Source organism: Sceloporus occidentalis, unplaced genomic scaffold (assembly GCF_023333645.1).
Source record: "Sceloporus occidentalis isolate IW3139 unplaced genomic scaffold, rSceOcc1.0.p SCAF_97, whole genome shotgun sequence".
Lineage (NCBI taxonomy): Eukaryota > Metazoa > Chordata > Lepidosauria > Squamata > Phrynosomatidae > Sceloporus > Sceloporus occidentalis.
The window spans coordinates 2357603-2375532 of record NW_028317077.1 but is presented as its reverse complement, the minus strand read 5'-3'; the positions used below and the strand labels follow the sequence as shown (position 1 = coordinate 2375532).

General features: G+C 42.5%; 1 protein-coding gene across 1 annotated transcript; it reads left to right on the top strand.

Annotated features, from left to right (window-relative positions):
* The first annotated feature begins 1707 nt into the window (after positions 1 to 1707).
* Positions 1708 to 14071, top strand: LOC149284227 (ferrochelatase, mitochondrial). Its single transcript, XM_089497014.1, has 11 exons — positions 1708 to 1747; positions 2846 to 2933; positions 4419 to 4538; positions 5250 to 5398; positions 6831 to 6965; positions 8530 to 8636; positions 8980 to 9078; positions 9642 to 9749; positions 10172 to 10336; positions 12911 to 12970; positions 13937 to 14071. The coding sequence occupies exons 1-11, from the start codon at positions 1708 to 1710 to the stop codon at positions 14069 to 14071; spliced, it is 1206 nt and encodes a 401-aa protein (XP_089353140.1).
* The last annotated feature ends 3859 nt before the right edge of the window (positions 14072 to 17930 follow it).

The following is a 17930-nucleotide window of genomic DNA, read 5'->3' as shown; positions in this document are numbered from 1 at the left end:
CCCTTCTTGTAGGAGAAGCTGACTGGGGTTGACCCTTCATAATGCATAGCAAAGGGTTCTGGAAACAAGTATTTCTCCCCCTGCTTGAGGTATATCTCTCATCTTCAGGAGCCGTATGTCTATCACATGCATGTTAAAATTCCCTTGCTGTATTAGCCTCTACCACTTCTGCTGGGAGACTGTTCTGTTCATCTACCACTCTCTCAGTAAAGTGGTGGCAGTACCTTGTACAAAAACATTTGTAAATGAAGTGAGAAGGTTGTGACATTGTATCCCACCTCCCATGATAACACACAGCAACATCTCCATTCAGCAGTTTGTGCGGAATCTGCAGGGATCCGCCGTCCGGCAGCTTATCTGTCAGGATGCAGAAGACACCCGCCGCGGGGGATAATCAGCCCGGCTCATCGCAAAGTAAGTACATTCGAAATTGGCTTTCATGTTCCAGGGGGCCGCAGCGCTGAGTTTGTTTGAGGCCTGTGATGGGGGGGGGGGGGGGGGGGGCCGGGATGTCACATTTACCCCAGGATCTAAATGCTTCCTGAAAGTCTGGACTGCTTCTAATTCAGCCTAGAAACACGGATCCCGGTCCCTGAATAACGGAACTCTGTCTCGGGAGCAAAATTTGTTGCCTGGTGCCCTCGTTCACTCTCATTCTTACACTCTCGTTCACTCTCGCACACACTCCCTAACTTCTCTGCCGGTCACTTCCACATTTTCTTGTTCATCTTCTGTCTTCTATCTTTCCTATCTTTGTCTGCATCCCGTGGCACAAAACGTTAAAACACTTACATTGATTTAACAAAGTACAGGAGGGGAGTTTATTTCAAAGGAGGAGAAACGTGAGAACAAGAGGCCAGAATCTAACACGAGAGGATCAGAGGCTTAATTTCTACTTTACTGAGAGGGTAGTAGATGAATGGAGCAGCCTCTCAGCAGAAGTTGTAGTGAGGGAATTTAAACAGGCATGGGATTGGCATACGGCTCCTAAATCGAGACCAACGACTGATTAAGGTCTTTACAGCAGGAATAATGAGCAGACCAGACGGGCCGAAACCATTCCCAGCTCTTAGGAGATCTGCCCCTGTGTAACATGGTTGCGTCTGTCCCAAACCACTGCTCTTGAGCAGCACATGCATTTTTGGCTGAGCATCCTGGGAGTTGCGTAGCAGGCGGGCAGCCCAGGTGGATGCACAGCACATGTATGGATACCTGTGTCACCCAGTAACATGTAAGAGCAGGGAGTAGGTGTGGCTCCTCTCTCTTCCCCCGCCCACAGCAGACTCAGTACCGCCCACACTTCTCAGTGTTATGCAAGGGCAGAAACTGGGCGGGATATTACTCCCCGGGCCCACCCCGCCTCTGTATTAATATGTATGTCGTGATATGTAAGAGCGGAGAGTGGGCGGGTTATTAAAAAATGGACCGCCCTATGGGAGGGTACATTCCCCAGTACCGCCCCTGTATTTGTATGTATGACATGAAGTGATATGTAACAGCGGGGGAGTGGGCAGGGTGGTACGTGAGGGAACGCCCCCCAAGTGGGAGGTTCCTGCTTACAGTGCAGCCCACGCATTTATCTGTGTGTTATGCACTAAGAAGTCTGCTAGTGTGAGGCTGCTGATCCGGGATCGTGTGATCTGTGCCGGGGGAACTCTGTTCGCTGGGCTGCGGAAGTCTAACGGAAGGTTTATACTAAACACCAACATGGCTGCGCTCAGAGCTGCACGCCGGCTGCCGGCCCTCCGTAAGTGCTGCTGTGTGCTGTGTGCTGTGTGCTGTGTGCTGTGTGCTGTGTGCTGTGTGCTGTGTGCTGTGTGCTGTGTGCTGTGTGCTGTGTGCTGTGTGCTGTGTGCTGTGACAGGCATGGAGCTGATCTGCCCTCCACTCTGCTGTTACCCCATTTATTTGCCCCCTGAGGCTGGGGTCACTCTGCTGCAGACCAGATGATAAATAGCTATCTGCATATTAACACTTTCATATCCGTGCTGATAAATCCTCAGCAGACTTTTATATTGTACTGTAATGCTATGTTTTAAATGCTGCACCCCCTTGGCCTTCACTCATCACTCTCATGACCCCCCCCATAACCCATCAACATCCCCCAGTCCCTAAAGTGTGCTGCGCCATTGCATAGAGGTGCCCCGGCCGCATTTATAGAATTTAACCATCTCTGCGCTGGAGCAGAATGTAGACATTGGGACTGCTCTGGCACTGAAAGGGTTACTGTGGTCTTTGCTGTCCAATTTTGGCCCCAAACTCTTGGATCTGTGTTAGGCGGCCAATGGATTTAAAGCTTTCTGTATTGATGGTGCTGTCTGTTAAACAGGTTCTCACGTATTGCTTTCTGTTCGCTGGATCCGCCACCAGCCAGCTGGTTCCAGCTCTGGAAGGGTTAAATTAACTCTTTTCCACCTGTTCTGCTGAATTAAACATTATCGTAATTTGATGCGGAATTAGAAACATTATTCCTCCTCCTCTGGCGGAACGCCCAAAATCTCTTACTCATTGGGTAACACTTTGTGTAATATTCAGGCACCTGTCCTGTTACACAGAGACCGGGACTGACAGGATGAAAACGTGCCTGTGTGTTTCTATGAATAACCCTTAAGGTGAAATAATAAACTAATACTTTACTGAAAGGGTGGTAGATAAGTGGAACAGCCTCCCTTGAGACGTGGTAGAAGGTAATAAGGGTAAGGGAATCTAAGACGAGACCAACGGCCGGTTCCGGTCGGAGTCTTTACAGCAGGAATAATAGGCAGAGTAGTCGGGTCTGATCTGCCGTCACGTTCTACGTCTGTGTGTTTTATCTTCCGTGTTGTGACTTTTGTTTTCTTTGTAGTGATGAAAGCGGAGAGTAACGCGACACAGCGATGGATTGCGAACGCCGCAGCCGCTACAGCACAGCCCAACATGCATCCTGATAAGAGGTACGTCTCCCCGTGGGGGTCCGGCGTGTAGGGGTCTGCGTGTCCTGATCTCTCTTAATCCGGAGAGGGGACAAATTCTCTGCCTCTGAAGGGCTTTCCACCTACTCTTTTTTGTTTTTGTTTTTTTATGGTGGGAACACCTGACTACACGAGTTATTATTTATGTATTTTTTGTAAATTCTCGATTGTAAGCTCCCGTGCGCAAGGCCCTCCTCACCTTTCGTTTCTGTAGGTCCAAATGGTTATGGTATGCAGTACTTGTTATGTTCTGATTACCTGTTGTACAGCGCTGTGGAATATGATGGTGCTATAAAAAAATCAATAAATAATCTCCCCGGGTTCACTGCAGTGTATTGAGACGTTTACGAGCTTGCGCGGCTGCAGACCGTAATGTGACTGTAAAACTGTGAAACCCTCCTTTAAATTTCTTTGTATGTTCTGATATGATTAACCCCTTCATGTCCCAATAACCTATCATGGCACCGGAGATCTATAGTTAGATAAGATGACCGTCAAACTGAAAAAAATCTTTCCAAAAAATAATAATAATAATAATAATAAAATATACATTAGGCTGCTAAACAGTCCCAAATGAGACAAATGTGCTTTTGTCAACTGAACTGGTTGGGGGTCAATTTTCATAGTAAAATAATATAAAAACACATACGAAATACAAAAAAGTATTTTTAATGTATAATTTATACTAAATGTTGGCCTATAATCTAACAATGATATCATAAGAAAGCTGTTTTTTGGGGGGGAAAAAAAACAATCTATAATCTGTGTTTGTGCACGAAAAATTCAAAAGAATCGTGGTTGCGGAAGAATAGGGTAAAGTGCTGGAAAAGTCTCAGGTTTTTGGGCGCAAAACACCCTCCGTAAAGAAGGGGTTAAACCTTCAAAGGAAGGAAAGAAATGTCAGATTTGATGAGGTAAACTGGCTTAACGTATTGAGCGCAATTCATATTTTCTGTGTGTGGAACGGCATCTCTATGAGCTCATTAACGGGATGTATTTTCATTCTAATTAGGCTTTGATTTAAACAGATTTGAAATAAACTATGGAGGAATTTACAAGGCGGAGGGGAACCCGAAATAAAGAATCGCTTTCCGTTTGTGTAGGTAGAAAAATAGATCTAGGTATAGACACATAATATTTTGTCACGAAACCAAAGGAAGTTGCGAAATGAAGTGACTTGGAGGGAAAGAAATGTTTTATTTTAATTTGCTTCCTTGAGCTGTTGATCTCGAGTGTTTATTATCCCTTTTAAACACATTTTTTGTCCCAACATCCGTTATCTCAAAAAATGATCGTAAGATTGTAAGCTCCTTTGCACAGGCCCCCTCCTTGCCTTTTTTTTGTTTCAGTGAGTCCAAGTTATGTGACACAATGGACTATCATGGTGCCGTATAAATCCATTAATAATTATACACACGTGATTTTTTTTAGGATCATTTTAACCTGAAACGGTTTCATCTTCTACAGGAAACCCAAAACTGGCATCCTTATGTTAAACATGGGAGGCCCTGAGACGCTGGAGGACGTCCATGATTTTCTTCTCAGGCTGTTTTTGGATAAAGACCTCATGACTCTTCCGGCTCAAAGGTACGAGCGTCCGCACTTAGTCGCAGCCGCGTGCGGCTTGGCTCGGTGTGTTCTGCGGTTGAGCCGGACACGGTGACGGTGTGATACGTCAAAGCAGATGATCCATTAATCCATCTTCACTGGTGGTCTCCCCAACTCGGGGCATCAAACCTCATTCCCTCAACTGATGAGCCTAAATACTATTATTTTCCTTATTTGTATGTAATGTTTTTACAGCGGTAATTAATTTGTAGTCCTGGGACCTCCCCTGGTTTGACCCGGAGTCTCCTGGTGAGCTGCTGCTTCCCTGGATCTCCAGGTCACTTTCTTCTGACATTGGAGCATCCTAATCCACACCAAATTAAGGCTAATCTGCAGATAGCCCCATCCTATGTACAGCTAGCCATGCCTGTCTTGAAGCCGCTCACCAGATGAGGGGTAGCCTTCCCTGGGCAGTGCCCAGATTATTTTTTGGGCATTTTTTCCCCATATAAATACCAAAGATCGTGCTGCCATTTTACCAGTGCATCGGGTTTTAAGCCGATAGACCTGCTTGGGGAGACGGACCGATTCCAAAGTGGTTTCCGGGGAAATAAAATAATATTTTTATATTTTGCTCTGGCGGTGCCTCCGGTTTGGTGTCAGAGCAGAAAATATAAGGCTGGATAAGTTAAAATCCAAAGGTTAATGTAAAATCCACACAATGTTCACCAAATATGTCTTTTTTTGCAGTAAACTTGGACCTTTCATTGCCAAACGGCGTACCCCAAAAATCCAAGAACAATATAACAAAATAGGCGGAGGATCTCCCATTAAAAAGTGGACGGCCCAGCAAGGAGAAGGCATGGTCAGGCTGCTGGACGAACTTTCTCCTTCCACAGGTATGCACACCGCGTGTGTTTTAATCAAATGTCTGCCTTTAGATGAAATGAAGAATAGAATAATAGTTATGTGGGAAAGTTCTCCTGCGTGGGGGTCTCGTCGTACCCCGTGGGACTCTCATGCGAGTCCGTGCTGAAGCTGGCTGGTAGTGACTATTCCACATGTGTGCAAGCAGGGGATGTGTTTGCCTGCTAGGGTCAGATGGAGGTCCTGCTCTTTCAAGCTTAGAATCTATTAGGAGGTTGAGGGGATGGAGAGGGACTGCTTGGGCGAGGGTGATTTGATGGTAGAGAGTGCAATGTGGCCTGATTCTTTCTTTATCCTCCTAATACCCACAAGTTGTATTTTAGAGTGTAAGCTCCTCTGAACAGGTGGGGTTTTTATTTATTATTATTATTATTATTATCTTTTATTTATATAGCGCCAACAGTTTACGCAGCGCTTAATACAATACATAAATTCAAGGGATATGACAAGACAAGAATTGACAGACTAAGACAAACCGATACATTTGGTGGAGAGAGCCCTGCTCGCAAGCTTATTAGTGAGCATTTCAAGATAGAACAGGATAGGGTAGGGAATTCCAGAGAACGGGTAAAATCCAGGATACGTTAAATGTGTGTATATGAGAAGCTGGTGGTCCGAACCATTGGAGATGGCAACTCAGAAAAAGGGACTGAAGCAGACTCTCCAGGAAAGTAGATCACTACGAATAGATAGTAACGGGCAATAACTTCTATTTTAACACATAAAACAGAAAGCAGGTTTCAAGCAAAAATTCCTTTTGATCTTTAAAGCTGCAGACAGAGATAAGTCAGGCGGGGTTTTTGGAGACGGACTGAGGTCCGCTGCATGGGAGGGATCCGTTCTGTACGGATAAGATAGGAGCGTAAGAGCGACATGAAGGCCAATCCATGTCCCGGCAGCACTTCATTAAAGAGATTACTTTTATTTATTTTTACTTTTTAAAATTAGGCTGTTTTTATTTTTATTTTTTTGGTCATGAAAAAAAATATTGATAACTTTATTGTTCATTAATATAATTAATGAAATTAGCTTTTCCAAAACTGTACATTCCTGCAGATGCTAATACCGTACTGTAACTGCTATTATTGTACATTGCAGCGGAATATCGGGGCGTTCTATAAATCGATAAATTAAAATAAGGACGATGTCTTTTTATTGGCTTACTGGATTGCATTATACCAAGTTTATATAAGACTATATTCCATGAGACCCAAGTAGTCTCAAAAGCTTGCAGTCTAATGCCTTTTAGTTGGCCACAAAATGTGAAATCTTTAGCAAACCAGCTCATTTTCTTTCCGTAACTTTTAACACAACTGGCTGGTTTGTTTTTTTTTTGGGTTTTTTTTTTCGCTTATGATGTTTTTTATTAATATTATTATTCTTATTATTTAATCCCATTGGCAGCACCACATAAGTATTACATCGGCTTCCGGTATGTGAATCCGCTTACAGAAGCGGCTATTGAAGAAATGGAAAACGATGGTGTGGAGCGGGCCATCGCCTTTACACAATACCCTCAATACAGCTGCTCCACCACCGGTCAGTACCACAAGCTTTTCCATTTATTTTTTTGTATGAAAAAATCCCTTCCGCACACTTGCTCTTCATTAAAGGTGCAGTCCCACCTACCGTGATAAATCGAACACTTTTGTTATCTAAATGCAACATTCCAAATGGCATCCCTGGTGCATTTGGACGCCCCTAACCTTTCACAGAAATACCTTGTTATTGCTGTAGAAATGTTAAAATAGAATCTTAAATGTTTTTTCTGGGACGTTTGCGTGTCATTGAACCCAAGAGAAAAGGACGCAATGACCCATCCGCTCTGGTTTCTTTGCTTTTGCGTGCTAGAGAGTAGGGCTGCAACTAACGATTATTTTAATAATCGATTAGTTGGCCGATTATTTTTTCGATTAATCGGATAAAAAAAACAATATGCAAATTTTTTGTTTATTTAAAATCATTTAATGAACTGGATGTTAAAAAACAACTTAAAATTTACATTAACATTCTTATTTTGTTATGATGTAATAAAAAAACAATATTTTCAAAGTACAAAAACCCAAACACAATATTTATGAAACAAAATAACCCCAAACATTCTGAAAAGAGGTGGACTATTACTGTTCAAGAAACTTTGCCCCAGCCCTGGCACTTTGCACCCAGCCCTGGCACTTTGCACCCAGCACTTTGCCCCACCCCTGGCACTTTGCACTCAGCACTTTGCCCCACCCCTGGCACTTTGCACTCAGCACTTTGCACCCAGCCCTGGCACTTTGCACCCAGCCCTGGCACTTTGCACCCAGCCCTGGCACTTTGCACCCAGCACTTTGCCCCACCCCTGGCACTTTGCACTCAGCACTTTGCCCCACCCCTGGCACTTTGCACTCAGCACTTTGCACCCAGCCCTGGCACTTTGCACCCAGCCCTGGCACTTTGCACCCAGCACTTTGCACTGTGCCCCTGCACCCAGTCTCCAACTCTGCCCTGCACCCAGCCCTGCCCCCACATTCTGCCCTGCCCCCACACTCACACCCTGCACCCACACTCACACCCTGCACCCACACTCACACCCTGCACCCACTCTGCCCTGCACCCACTCTGCCCTGCACCCACACTCACACTCTGCCCTGCACCCAGTCTCCAACTCTGCCCTGCACCCCCACCCCCACTCTGCCCTGCACCCAGTCTCCTGCCCTGCCCCCACACTCACACCCCCACTCTGCCCTGCACTCAGTCTCCTACCCTGGCCTGCCCCCCCACCCCCACTCTGCCCTGCATCCCCTGAAACCCCACCCCCACCCCCGCGAATCGCTCTGTGCGAACGGAGCCACACGCAACTAAAAGAAGGCGGAGAGTGCAGAGCGTGTAGCGGAAGCGGGGAACGCTCGCGGAGTTAAGTAAAAGGAGCCGAGTGCTCCAACAACGAATCGATCACTCGATTAATCGATAACGGAAATCGTCGACAATGATTTCCGTTATCTATTATTATCGATTTTATCGATTCGTTGTTTCAGCCCTACTAGAGAGTGTGATTACGGATTTATCTTAGTGGAACAGCACCTTTACTACGATGTTAAATGGCTTTTTTTACGTCTCCCAGGAAGCAGTATAAATGCAATTTACCGCTATTACAATTCAAAAGGAGTTCAACCCAAGATGAAGTGGAGCGTTATTGATCGGTGGCCAACACACCCGTTGCTCATCCAGGTAAAAAAAAAAACAAAAAAAACCTTCTTGTCTTTTAATAAAGTACATTTTTCATACGCGGTCATTTCTTCATATATCTGAGCTCCATAAAATAAAAATCAATTCAATTTAAAAATGAAAATAAAAATAATGTTGATTCGGATTTGTGTAAATATACTCCTGGTTCTTTGAATAAGGAAAGTTTTTGGGTTTTTTTTTTTGGTTTTTGTTTTGTTGTTTTTTTTAGGGCATACTGTGGATTTTTTTATAGATTTTATATATATATAAAAAACCTATTATATATTTTAAAAACAAACTATTTTTTGAACCCCTCACAGTCTATTTTATGAATTCATCTTTTCAGTGTTTTGCGGATCACATCCAGAAGGAATTAAACATGTTTCCAGCAGATAAAAGGGGAGACGTGGTCATTCTGTTCTCTGCCCACTCCCTGCCCATGACCGTAAGTACTCGTTAAGCTCATCATTTACGGTTCTTTTTAGATTTTATTGCTTGGTTATCTTCGCAGTTAAGACAAGCAGGTCTAATACTGTATGTATGAAAGAAACCGACTACTTTGGACCTCACAACTACCCTATCACCCATATAAACCTTCCTTTTCTGCTTTAAAAAGAAAGTGGACTCCAGAAACAAGACCAAGAGGGACACAATAATCCACTTTTAATGAGAAATCCGCAGAGCCTTAACTATACATAACACAGGGCTTCTCACAGGAGATACTCTCTGAAATGGGCCCTTCACAAAGCCTGGTCCTCAAGATCTAGGGTGGTCTTGCCTACCACCGTTCACTGACTAAAACCCCATGAGATCCTTATGACGGTTGGGACGAGAGACGTGGTGACCCGCTATTGAACGTTTCACTCGGGTCCCACCAGTGGCTTAGAGCAGCCTTATGTATTCTCCGTTCTTCTGTTGCTGCTGTTCATATGGTTCATAACCAACTAGATCTGCTCAACCAACCGCGATCTGGGGCTGGTCTCTTTTAAATCTCCTACTCTTTTTCAGGTTGTTAACCGCGGGGATCCGTATCCGCAAGAAGTTGGTGCTACGGTGCACAAAGTGATGGAGAAACTTGGCTTTTGTAATCCTTACAGACTGGTGTGGCAGTCCAAGGTCTGTAAAAAAAAAAATAATAAAAAAAAAAATAAAAAAAAATAGATGCATTGTCAATTAAAAATGCTAATAATAAAATGATAAAACTTTAATTAATGCCCAATAATAAAGTCTATGATTAACCCTGTGTAAAATTTCAAGCAAAAAGGTCATTTTTATTTCTGCCACTGGGCTGGGTGAATTTTTTTTTATTTATTATAAGGAAAAAACATTTGTTTCTGGAGTTTTATTATTTATTATATTAGTATTAAGTATTATTATTTAATTTGTTCTTGTATAGGTGTCTGTTGCTGCAGTTAACTTTTATTTTTATAATAAATCTATTATTCTATTCTTGTATAGTTTTTGCTGATTATATATGTGGTTAAAACATAACAGGATGGCAAAAAGTCCATGCATGAATGTCCTTATGTTCATCACAGGTGGGTCCCATGGCTTGGCTCGGACCCCAAACCAGTGACGCGATTGAAGGCCTCTGCAAAAGAGGAAAGAAGAATCTTCTGTTGGTTCCCATCGCGTTCACTAGCGATCACATAGAAACGCTCTATGAGCTGGATATAGAGTACGCTCAGGTGTTAGCAAATGAGGTAATGTGAAATTATCACCTTCTTGTCCTACGCCTCTTCTCTGGGAGATGTGGGTAATTCATACATTCAGCCGTATGTTCTGTGGCACCCTGTGACATTCAGCCAAACAAAAAAGCTGCATGCCGTGGACTATTTAGACCCCCGGGCACATGTGTAAAGCCCCCCATTTATTTAAATGGAAGTGCTTTTCTGCCAGCGATTGGCTGCTTCAAGCTACCAATCGGTGGCAAGAAATGTTTGAATCAATGAGAAAGGAGGTAGCTTTGCAGCTGGGCCGCAACTTCTGTTTTCAGTAAGAGCTTTTTTTTTTTTTTTCCATCATTTTGGAAAGATGCATATATTAAAATAATTAAAACGGTTAGGGTTAACCAGAGTGCTTTAATCTACATTATTCTATAGTAGGGGTGTCGGGGACATTAAACTGTCCCTTGAAGTTCATGAAATCTTTTCCATATAATCCTGTTTATGTTGCAATCGTTCATAAATATCACGCTTACCCTGTATTCATTTGTATTTCATGGTTTATTAACCCTTTAGAGTGTTAGTAGGGGGTGTTAGTGTGAGTTTTCTGTTAAAGAGCTGGAGTTGCACCGTCAGTGCCCTCTAGTGGCAGGAAACTCACACAGCAGGTAGGAGTGAATGCGTCGCCTCCCTCTGCGAACATATCACAGGGATCTTTCATTATTGACTATGTATGTATGTATGTATGTATGTATAATTACATAATATTATAGGGATGTGTGAGAAGGCAGTAAGTCGAGATCTGGTTGGCTTCCTCCAGAGTGCCGGGTCACACGGTTACCAAATCCAAAGGGTTTATTCACCAAGGAGGGAGTTTGCAGAATATCACTTTACAATATGAAGGGTCAACCCCAGCATCTGCTACAAGAATAGCTTTGGATAGCCCCGTATGAAGCATTTTTAACCCCTGAATGACAAAGCCCGTACATGTACGGGCTCAAAATGCATTGTTTTCAATGGGTTTAGGGAGCCCCCATTGTCCTTAAGGGGTTAAGACTCGAAAGTCACTGTGCTCATAGCACTATACATTACGCAGGGCCAGCTTAACCCTTCTTGCAGAAACAAATTCCTTTTTTACGACGTATAGTAAATTTGGGGCCTTGAAACCACTCTTGGTTTAGTGAATTAACCCCATCATGACTGTGACTTTCTGCTCTATGATCAGCATAACGGCGGTTTGCCAAGTTTCAGGAAGGGCTTTGGAAATTGTTGCATTTACGGTTGTTCGTTTGTAGTACAGGGCTGCAAATCTCCGCAGAATGACCACCGTTTGCAGATATCCCAGCTGGCGTGTGGTCCTAAATAAATTAACTGCTTGGTTTTCAGGCAGGGATATACAGGATTCCTGGCCTGTTTGCGGCCCTTGGGCCGGAGTTGTATAATCCTGATCTATATCAGTTATTTTTACGTGTATATGTGAAATGGCCAATCAATACCCTTGAATTCCCATTTTGGGGTTTGGAACAGGGCCCATTCTAAAGTAGTTAACCCTTTAAAGCTGCCACACTGACAAAGCTCCTTTAGTCATTTTGTGGCACCGATTGATGATTGCTGTGCATGGTGGGCTTCGGGCCTCCTGATTCTGTACTAGAGCTGTCGCCTTATGGAGCCTGGAGAGGACACATCGGTCTTCTCTCGGTCTTTCTCTTGTGTGGTTGGGGAGAGCGTTCTTTATTCAGTGGCCTCTTGTTCGCCTTCAGACACAAAGTAACAGCCGGCTATCGGATCGTTACGGTAATTCTGTGCAGAGAAACGGGTTACCCTGCTGAACTTCGGCTTTAAAAACGTCCGGCCTTATTGTGCCGCCGAGCATTGACACCGCGGATCAGAAGGACGTCTCCGGGATGGAGAACACCTTGGGCTGTGACGTTCGCGTTCTGTAGAGAGCTAAATAGTGACAACTCTCAAAAGTCTGAACTTTAATAGCAACAGTTGGGGTTCGCACCTGAGAAGGCCGCTCTGCATACATAGAATGACGGATCAGACCCATTTGGCCTCATCTAGTCTTAGATTCAGGAGCAGTATGCCGATCCCATGCATGTTTAAGTTCCCTCATTGTATTAGCCCCTACCGCTTCTGCTAGATGGCTGTTCAACTTATCTACCACCCCCAGTAAAGTATTCCAGCGTCCATCATGCTTTTTGCTTTATCCTAAAATTCTCTCAATGCAATCATACGCACTCTGTATCATTCTGAAGCAAACCTCAGCTTCAGAATAAAATTTATCCAAAGGTTCCCCTGCAGTTTCAAGAGCCGAGCTTATAAGTAACAAGTCGTTCTTCCCCTCGCGGACCTGGCGGTCTCCAAGCACAATTACTGCTCGGTCCGACCTCGCACAAGCCGTCCTTCCTAGGCGCAGCTTGGGCTACTCACCTTAGAGGTAACACTGCTTTTAGAACAACTAGATCAGAGATCTGAACCAAACCTTAAGAACGCTTTATCTGTGTTTATTATATTGTTTATAAGCTTTTTACTAAGTTATCTAAATAAATTCTGTGTTTCTAAGCCCATTGAGGAGAAAGTGTTTTATTCTCATCTCTGTTTTTTTTTTAGTGCGGAGTGGAAAACATCAGAAGAGCCGAATCCCTTAATGGAAATCCATTGTTCTCCAAGGTATCCGTATCGTGAAACTTGCTTGAATGTTATTGACTGCGAACGCCGTGTTTATCGGCTCCCAAGTCTTCCAACCACCGCAACAACGGGAAAATCTATTCTTTTTAAGTAAACAGAAGTCTAGCTAAGAATAAACAGCGCTGGGGGACCGCACACCTATCCGTATCGGCAGGGTAGTCTGTGGTTTAACCCCTTTACTTCCAGGCAATTTCACAGAGTGTGTGTGTGTGTGTGTGTATATATATATATATATATATATATATATATAATATGTGTATATTACATACCACATCTTGGCAAACTTAAATATTCAGACACTGCATAATGCTACAACTTTTGATCCAGAACAAAATTTGCATAATAATAATAATCTGATATTATGTAAAAACTATGAGAAAACTGGCAAGAGTTCAGGATACTTTTTATCTTTTTTGCAAGGCACTAATATGTGTTCTTTCTCTTCTTTCCTTGTCCTCTTTTTAATTTATTCTCAATTACAGAATTTGTTAATTCTAAATATACATATAAAAATTTTTTCCGCTATGACCTAAAAGATAGTTTTGTTTATATAGCGCACGCAGATGCCGTAGAGCTGTAACAAAAGGGGGGCAATGAAAATATTTAACAAAGACAATTAAAAATTGACAATAAGATACCGGTACAGGAGGAGAAGAGGGCTCTGTTCTGGTGAGCTTACGATCTATATAGTATCAGGGGGTTTCTGTACAATGCTTCAAACGGCAACCTGGTCACTAAGAGGTTAAAATCCCATCAATATTGTTCTGGGTTTAAAACTGATCAGAGCGAAACAACCAATCAATGACAGAGGAGTTTGGGTTTGCGTTTTCTGTGGTAGTTTGATCTTTCTCTGTACTTTTTCAGGTTGAGACAATCTTTACAAATATTGGTATTTTGAGTCTATTTAATCCTCCTTTTATAATTTCTTTTTTTTTTTTTTCTATGCAGGCTCTCGCAGACCTTGTTCTATCCCATATAAAATCCAAAGAAGTCTGCTCAAAACAGTTAACTCTACGTTGCCCGATGTGTGTAAATCCGGTGTGCGGAGAAGCAAAGTCTTTTTTCACCAATCAACCTTTGTGAATTTTTACAGTAAAAGAGGGAATTTATGTCCATACTGCGGAATTGTGAGGTTTTTTATTTTATTTTCTCCCCCAAGCAGGATTAATTGCAGTTGTCTTTTAATAATACTTTGCATGTAATAGTCCTGTAATAGATTGTTTTGTTTTATAAACGTTTTGGTTTTTTTGTGTTCCATTTGGGGGAAGCACTTGAATAATTATTTTTTTTAATTCGCATTCTGCCATAACGAGATTGTCTGTCTGTCTGTCTGTCTGTCTGTACATTTCAAACTGATGACCCAATTTGTTAATAAGAAGGCAGTCCCACGGTGTTCTTCCAAGAGCCTTATTTCACATATCGTTCTAAAAAAATAAACCGAAAGCCTTTCTTAAGGGAAAAAAACCTGTATTTGTATTTGTTTTGTTTTATACTAATTGTTCGCGATGACATTAAGTGGTTAACATTCTGTGTTAAAAATCCATTTAATTCAAACTGTGAGAACACAGGGCAAGAAGTTGAATTTGTTACTTGTGTACAATAATTGAAAGTGGCAACTTGCCATTATTTAAGTTTAATTTTTTTTTATATATATATATATATATATATATATATATATATAATATATTTTTTTTTTATTTTTTTTTTTTTTTTTATATCCAGATTGCACTTGTTGTTCTTCCCAACCAAGCTGCGCTATGTCCCGGGCTGAAAGCACTCGCGTGCGGACCCAAGAGACACAACTTTGTCCTTGCGACCAGATCGGCGCCAGTGCTGTATTTGCTATAGGTGTGTGTGATTTTGGGGTGCTGTTGCTACACTCCAGACAATACATAAACTTTTAGGGTGAAGTATTTACCCAAATGGAGTAAAGCTTAGATCACCCCAAGTCTACTTTTTCTGATAACTCCCATAAAAAAAAAAAATAGGAACGGCATGAAGAAAAAAATCCAGTAGAAAGTTTTTAAATAGGAAACTTGATGCTGGAACTGTTGTCAACTTGGCACTCGCATTCATAGGATTTTTTAATCTTTAAATGTCTATGGGTGCATAGTTTAAAAATGAATGAAGGGAAGTCCACGCTCTGTTCTTCCACTAAAACGATGGCAGAATTCTGACGTTTAAATGAATGGGGCATTTACTATTTGTCTCATTTTAAGTATTTTTCGTGTACTTCACATGAAAAAGTATGGTTATGCTAAGAATGGTCTTTCATTTTCTCTTTTTTTTACTGCTAATATCTATAATTCTTAATGTAAGTGTAATATAGGACTATACAGTATACTGGAAAGGGATGGAACTAACTGTTTACTATGTAATATGCGTCACTATATAAAGTTATATCCAGGCTTATACAGATATACATTTTATCCTGCACACTGGCTTATTCACTTTACTTATTTCCCTCTCTGAACTTTGGGGTTTGGCATAAAAAGCTGAGCGTTACTTCAAATTAGCGGAATTTAGTACAATACAATAACAGAACCCACACAAATCCGCAGCGTTTAGTTTAACTACAAACTACTTTAATAGATACACGTTTTAGATTCAATCCTCCATATAATTGTGAATATATGCGCGCACACACGCACGTGTGTGTGTATATAATATATATATATATATATTATATTACATATTATATGTCACTTTAGCGTGTGCTTTAGCAGCTTAAATGCTCTACCACCTAATGCAGCTTTGGTGCCACTTGTTGGCAGTAATTATTGTTCTTTTGATACAATGGTATGGTTGGAAGCAGTTCTTATGACTTCTTGTGCTGCAAGTAACCCTGAAAGCCATGTTGACTAATATTATATTGCAATAAAAAGTTTGTAACGAAGAGGCAGTAGTAACATTTCACCAAAACCATAATCTGTTGGAAGAGCCGCAGGTTATGGATCCGGACCCTATGTGCGGAGAAAAAGGAGACAAAACAAAATGGGAACAAAATTCTGTCCACAAAGCGGATCCCCAGCTGAACGCTCGGTGAGAAGCGAGAATGCATGTTTCCGTTACACGGATTTAAATGAAAAACTTCATTGCGACCGCGGTTTATGTGATGTTTTAGAACTTGTTTGTTGGCATCTCAAGGATAAAAAAAAACAAAAAACTGACCCAACGGGGTGGTCTTCTGCAACCGTGATGTCTGTACGGCTACGTTCCCGTCAATGAAAGGGTGTGCGTAATAAGCTGATGAATAGTCGGCATACAGTGATTTAAATGCAAGACGTCTCTGTCAATTCCCTGTCCCATCACCAGGAAAATGACGTTGACCCAAGGACAGGAGCTCACCAATGAGTCCAATGAGCGATCCCAGGGTGAAAACTAATATTTAAGTAAAATGGGAGGTGTAAGTTGACAATTCCTCCAATCGCATCTCATTCATTTTATTCTGTACGTTTTCGTGAATGAATAATGTAACTACTAGGAATTCAGCCAATATATGTGTATAATAGTATGTATACCGCGCATGTACCTAGGTTTGCAGTTCAGATTAGCTTGCAGGAGAGTTGGGGTTTCAGCTCTCGGGGTTCACTGTACACGATAAAGGTTTCTCTGCATAGTGCAATCAACAAAGTGACTTTCAAGAAATATCATATTTAAATAAGCCGTATACAGGGCCAGCCAAGCTATTCTTTATGCTGAAGCTCACTGTCGTTATGTGACATTCAGTGCTAATATTGGCAAATATTATAGAGCATAATTCTGCACATTTCTAAATCAATCATGAGGTTCAAAATCTATATTCATTTATTTTTCTAATTTTTATTTTTTTTTTAAACATTTCTCCTGGTCCCCTAAAGGTTGGTTTATTTTGAAACGGCCTTTGCTGCAGTAACAATTACTATAACGTAATAGCTGCAACTAACGATTATTTTCATAATCGATTAGTTGGCCGATTATTTTTTCGATTAATCGATTAATCGGATAAAAAAAATGAATGTACATTTTTCATTTATTTAAAATAATTTAATAAACAAATGATGTTAAATACAAACAGCAGAATAAAAAAACTTTGATAAAATGCATTTCTTGTCTTTATTTCCCAACCAGCCCCCCCAATTAATGCACATTTGAGCCCAGGCTTGCCACGCTGCCTCCCAGACATGCCACGCTGCCTCCCAGACATGCCACTCCATGCTGCCTCCCACATATGCCACGCTGCCTCCCACATATACCACTCCACGCTGCCTCCCACATATTCCACTCCACGCTGCCTCCCACATATACCACTCCACCCTGCCTCCCACATATGCCACTCCACGCTGCCTCTCACATATACCACTCCACGCTGCCTCCCACATATACCGCTCCACGCTGCCTCCCACATATACCGCTCCACGCTGCCTCCCACATATACCGCTCCACGCTGCCTCCCGCATATTCCACTCCACGCTGCCTCCCACATATTCCACTCCACGCTGCCTCCCACATATACCACTCCACCCTGCCTCCCACATATGCCACTCCACGCTGCCTCTCACATATACCACTCCACGCTGCCTCCCACATATACCGCTCCACGCTGCCTCCCGCATATTCCACTCCACGCTGCCTCCCACATATACCGCTCCACGCTGCCTCCCACATATACCGCTCCACGCTGCCTCCCGCATATTCCACTCCACGCTGCCTCCCACATATACCGCTCCACGCTGCCTCCCGCATATTCCACTCCACGCTGCCTCCCACATATGCCACTGTGCCTGATACGCCTTATACCCCCTGATACACCACTCCATCCTCCCCAGACATGCCACACTGCCCTCCCCACATATGCCTTATATATCGTATATGCCTTATACCCCCAGATATGTCACTCCATCCTCCCCAGATATGCCTTATACCCCCCCAGATATCTCATAGTCCCCTCAGAGTCACATAC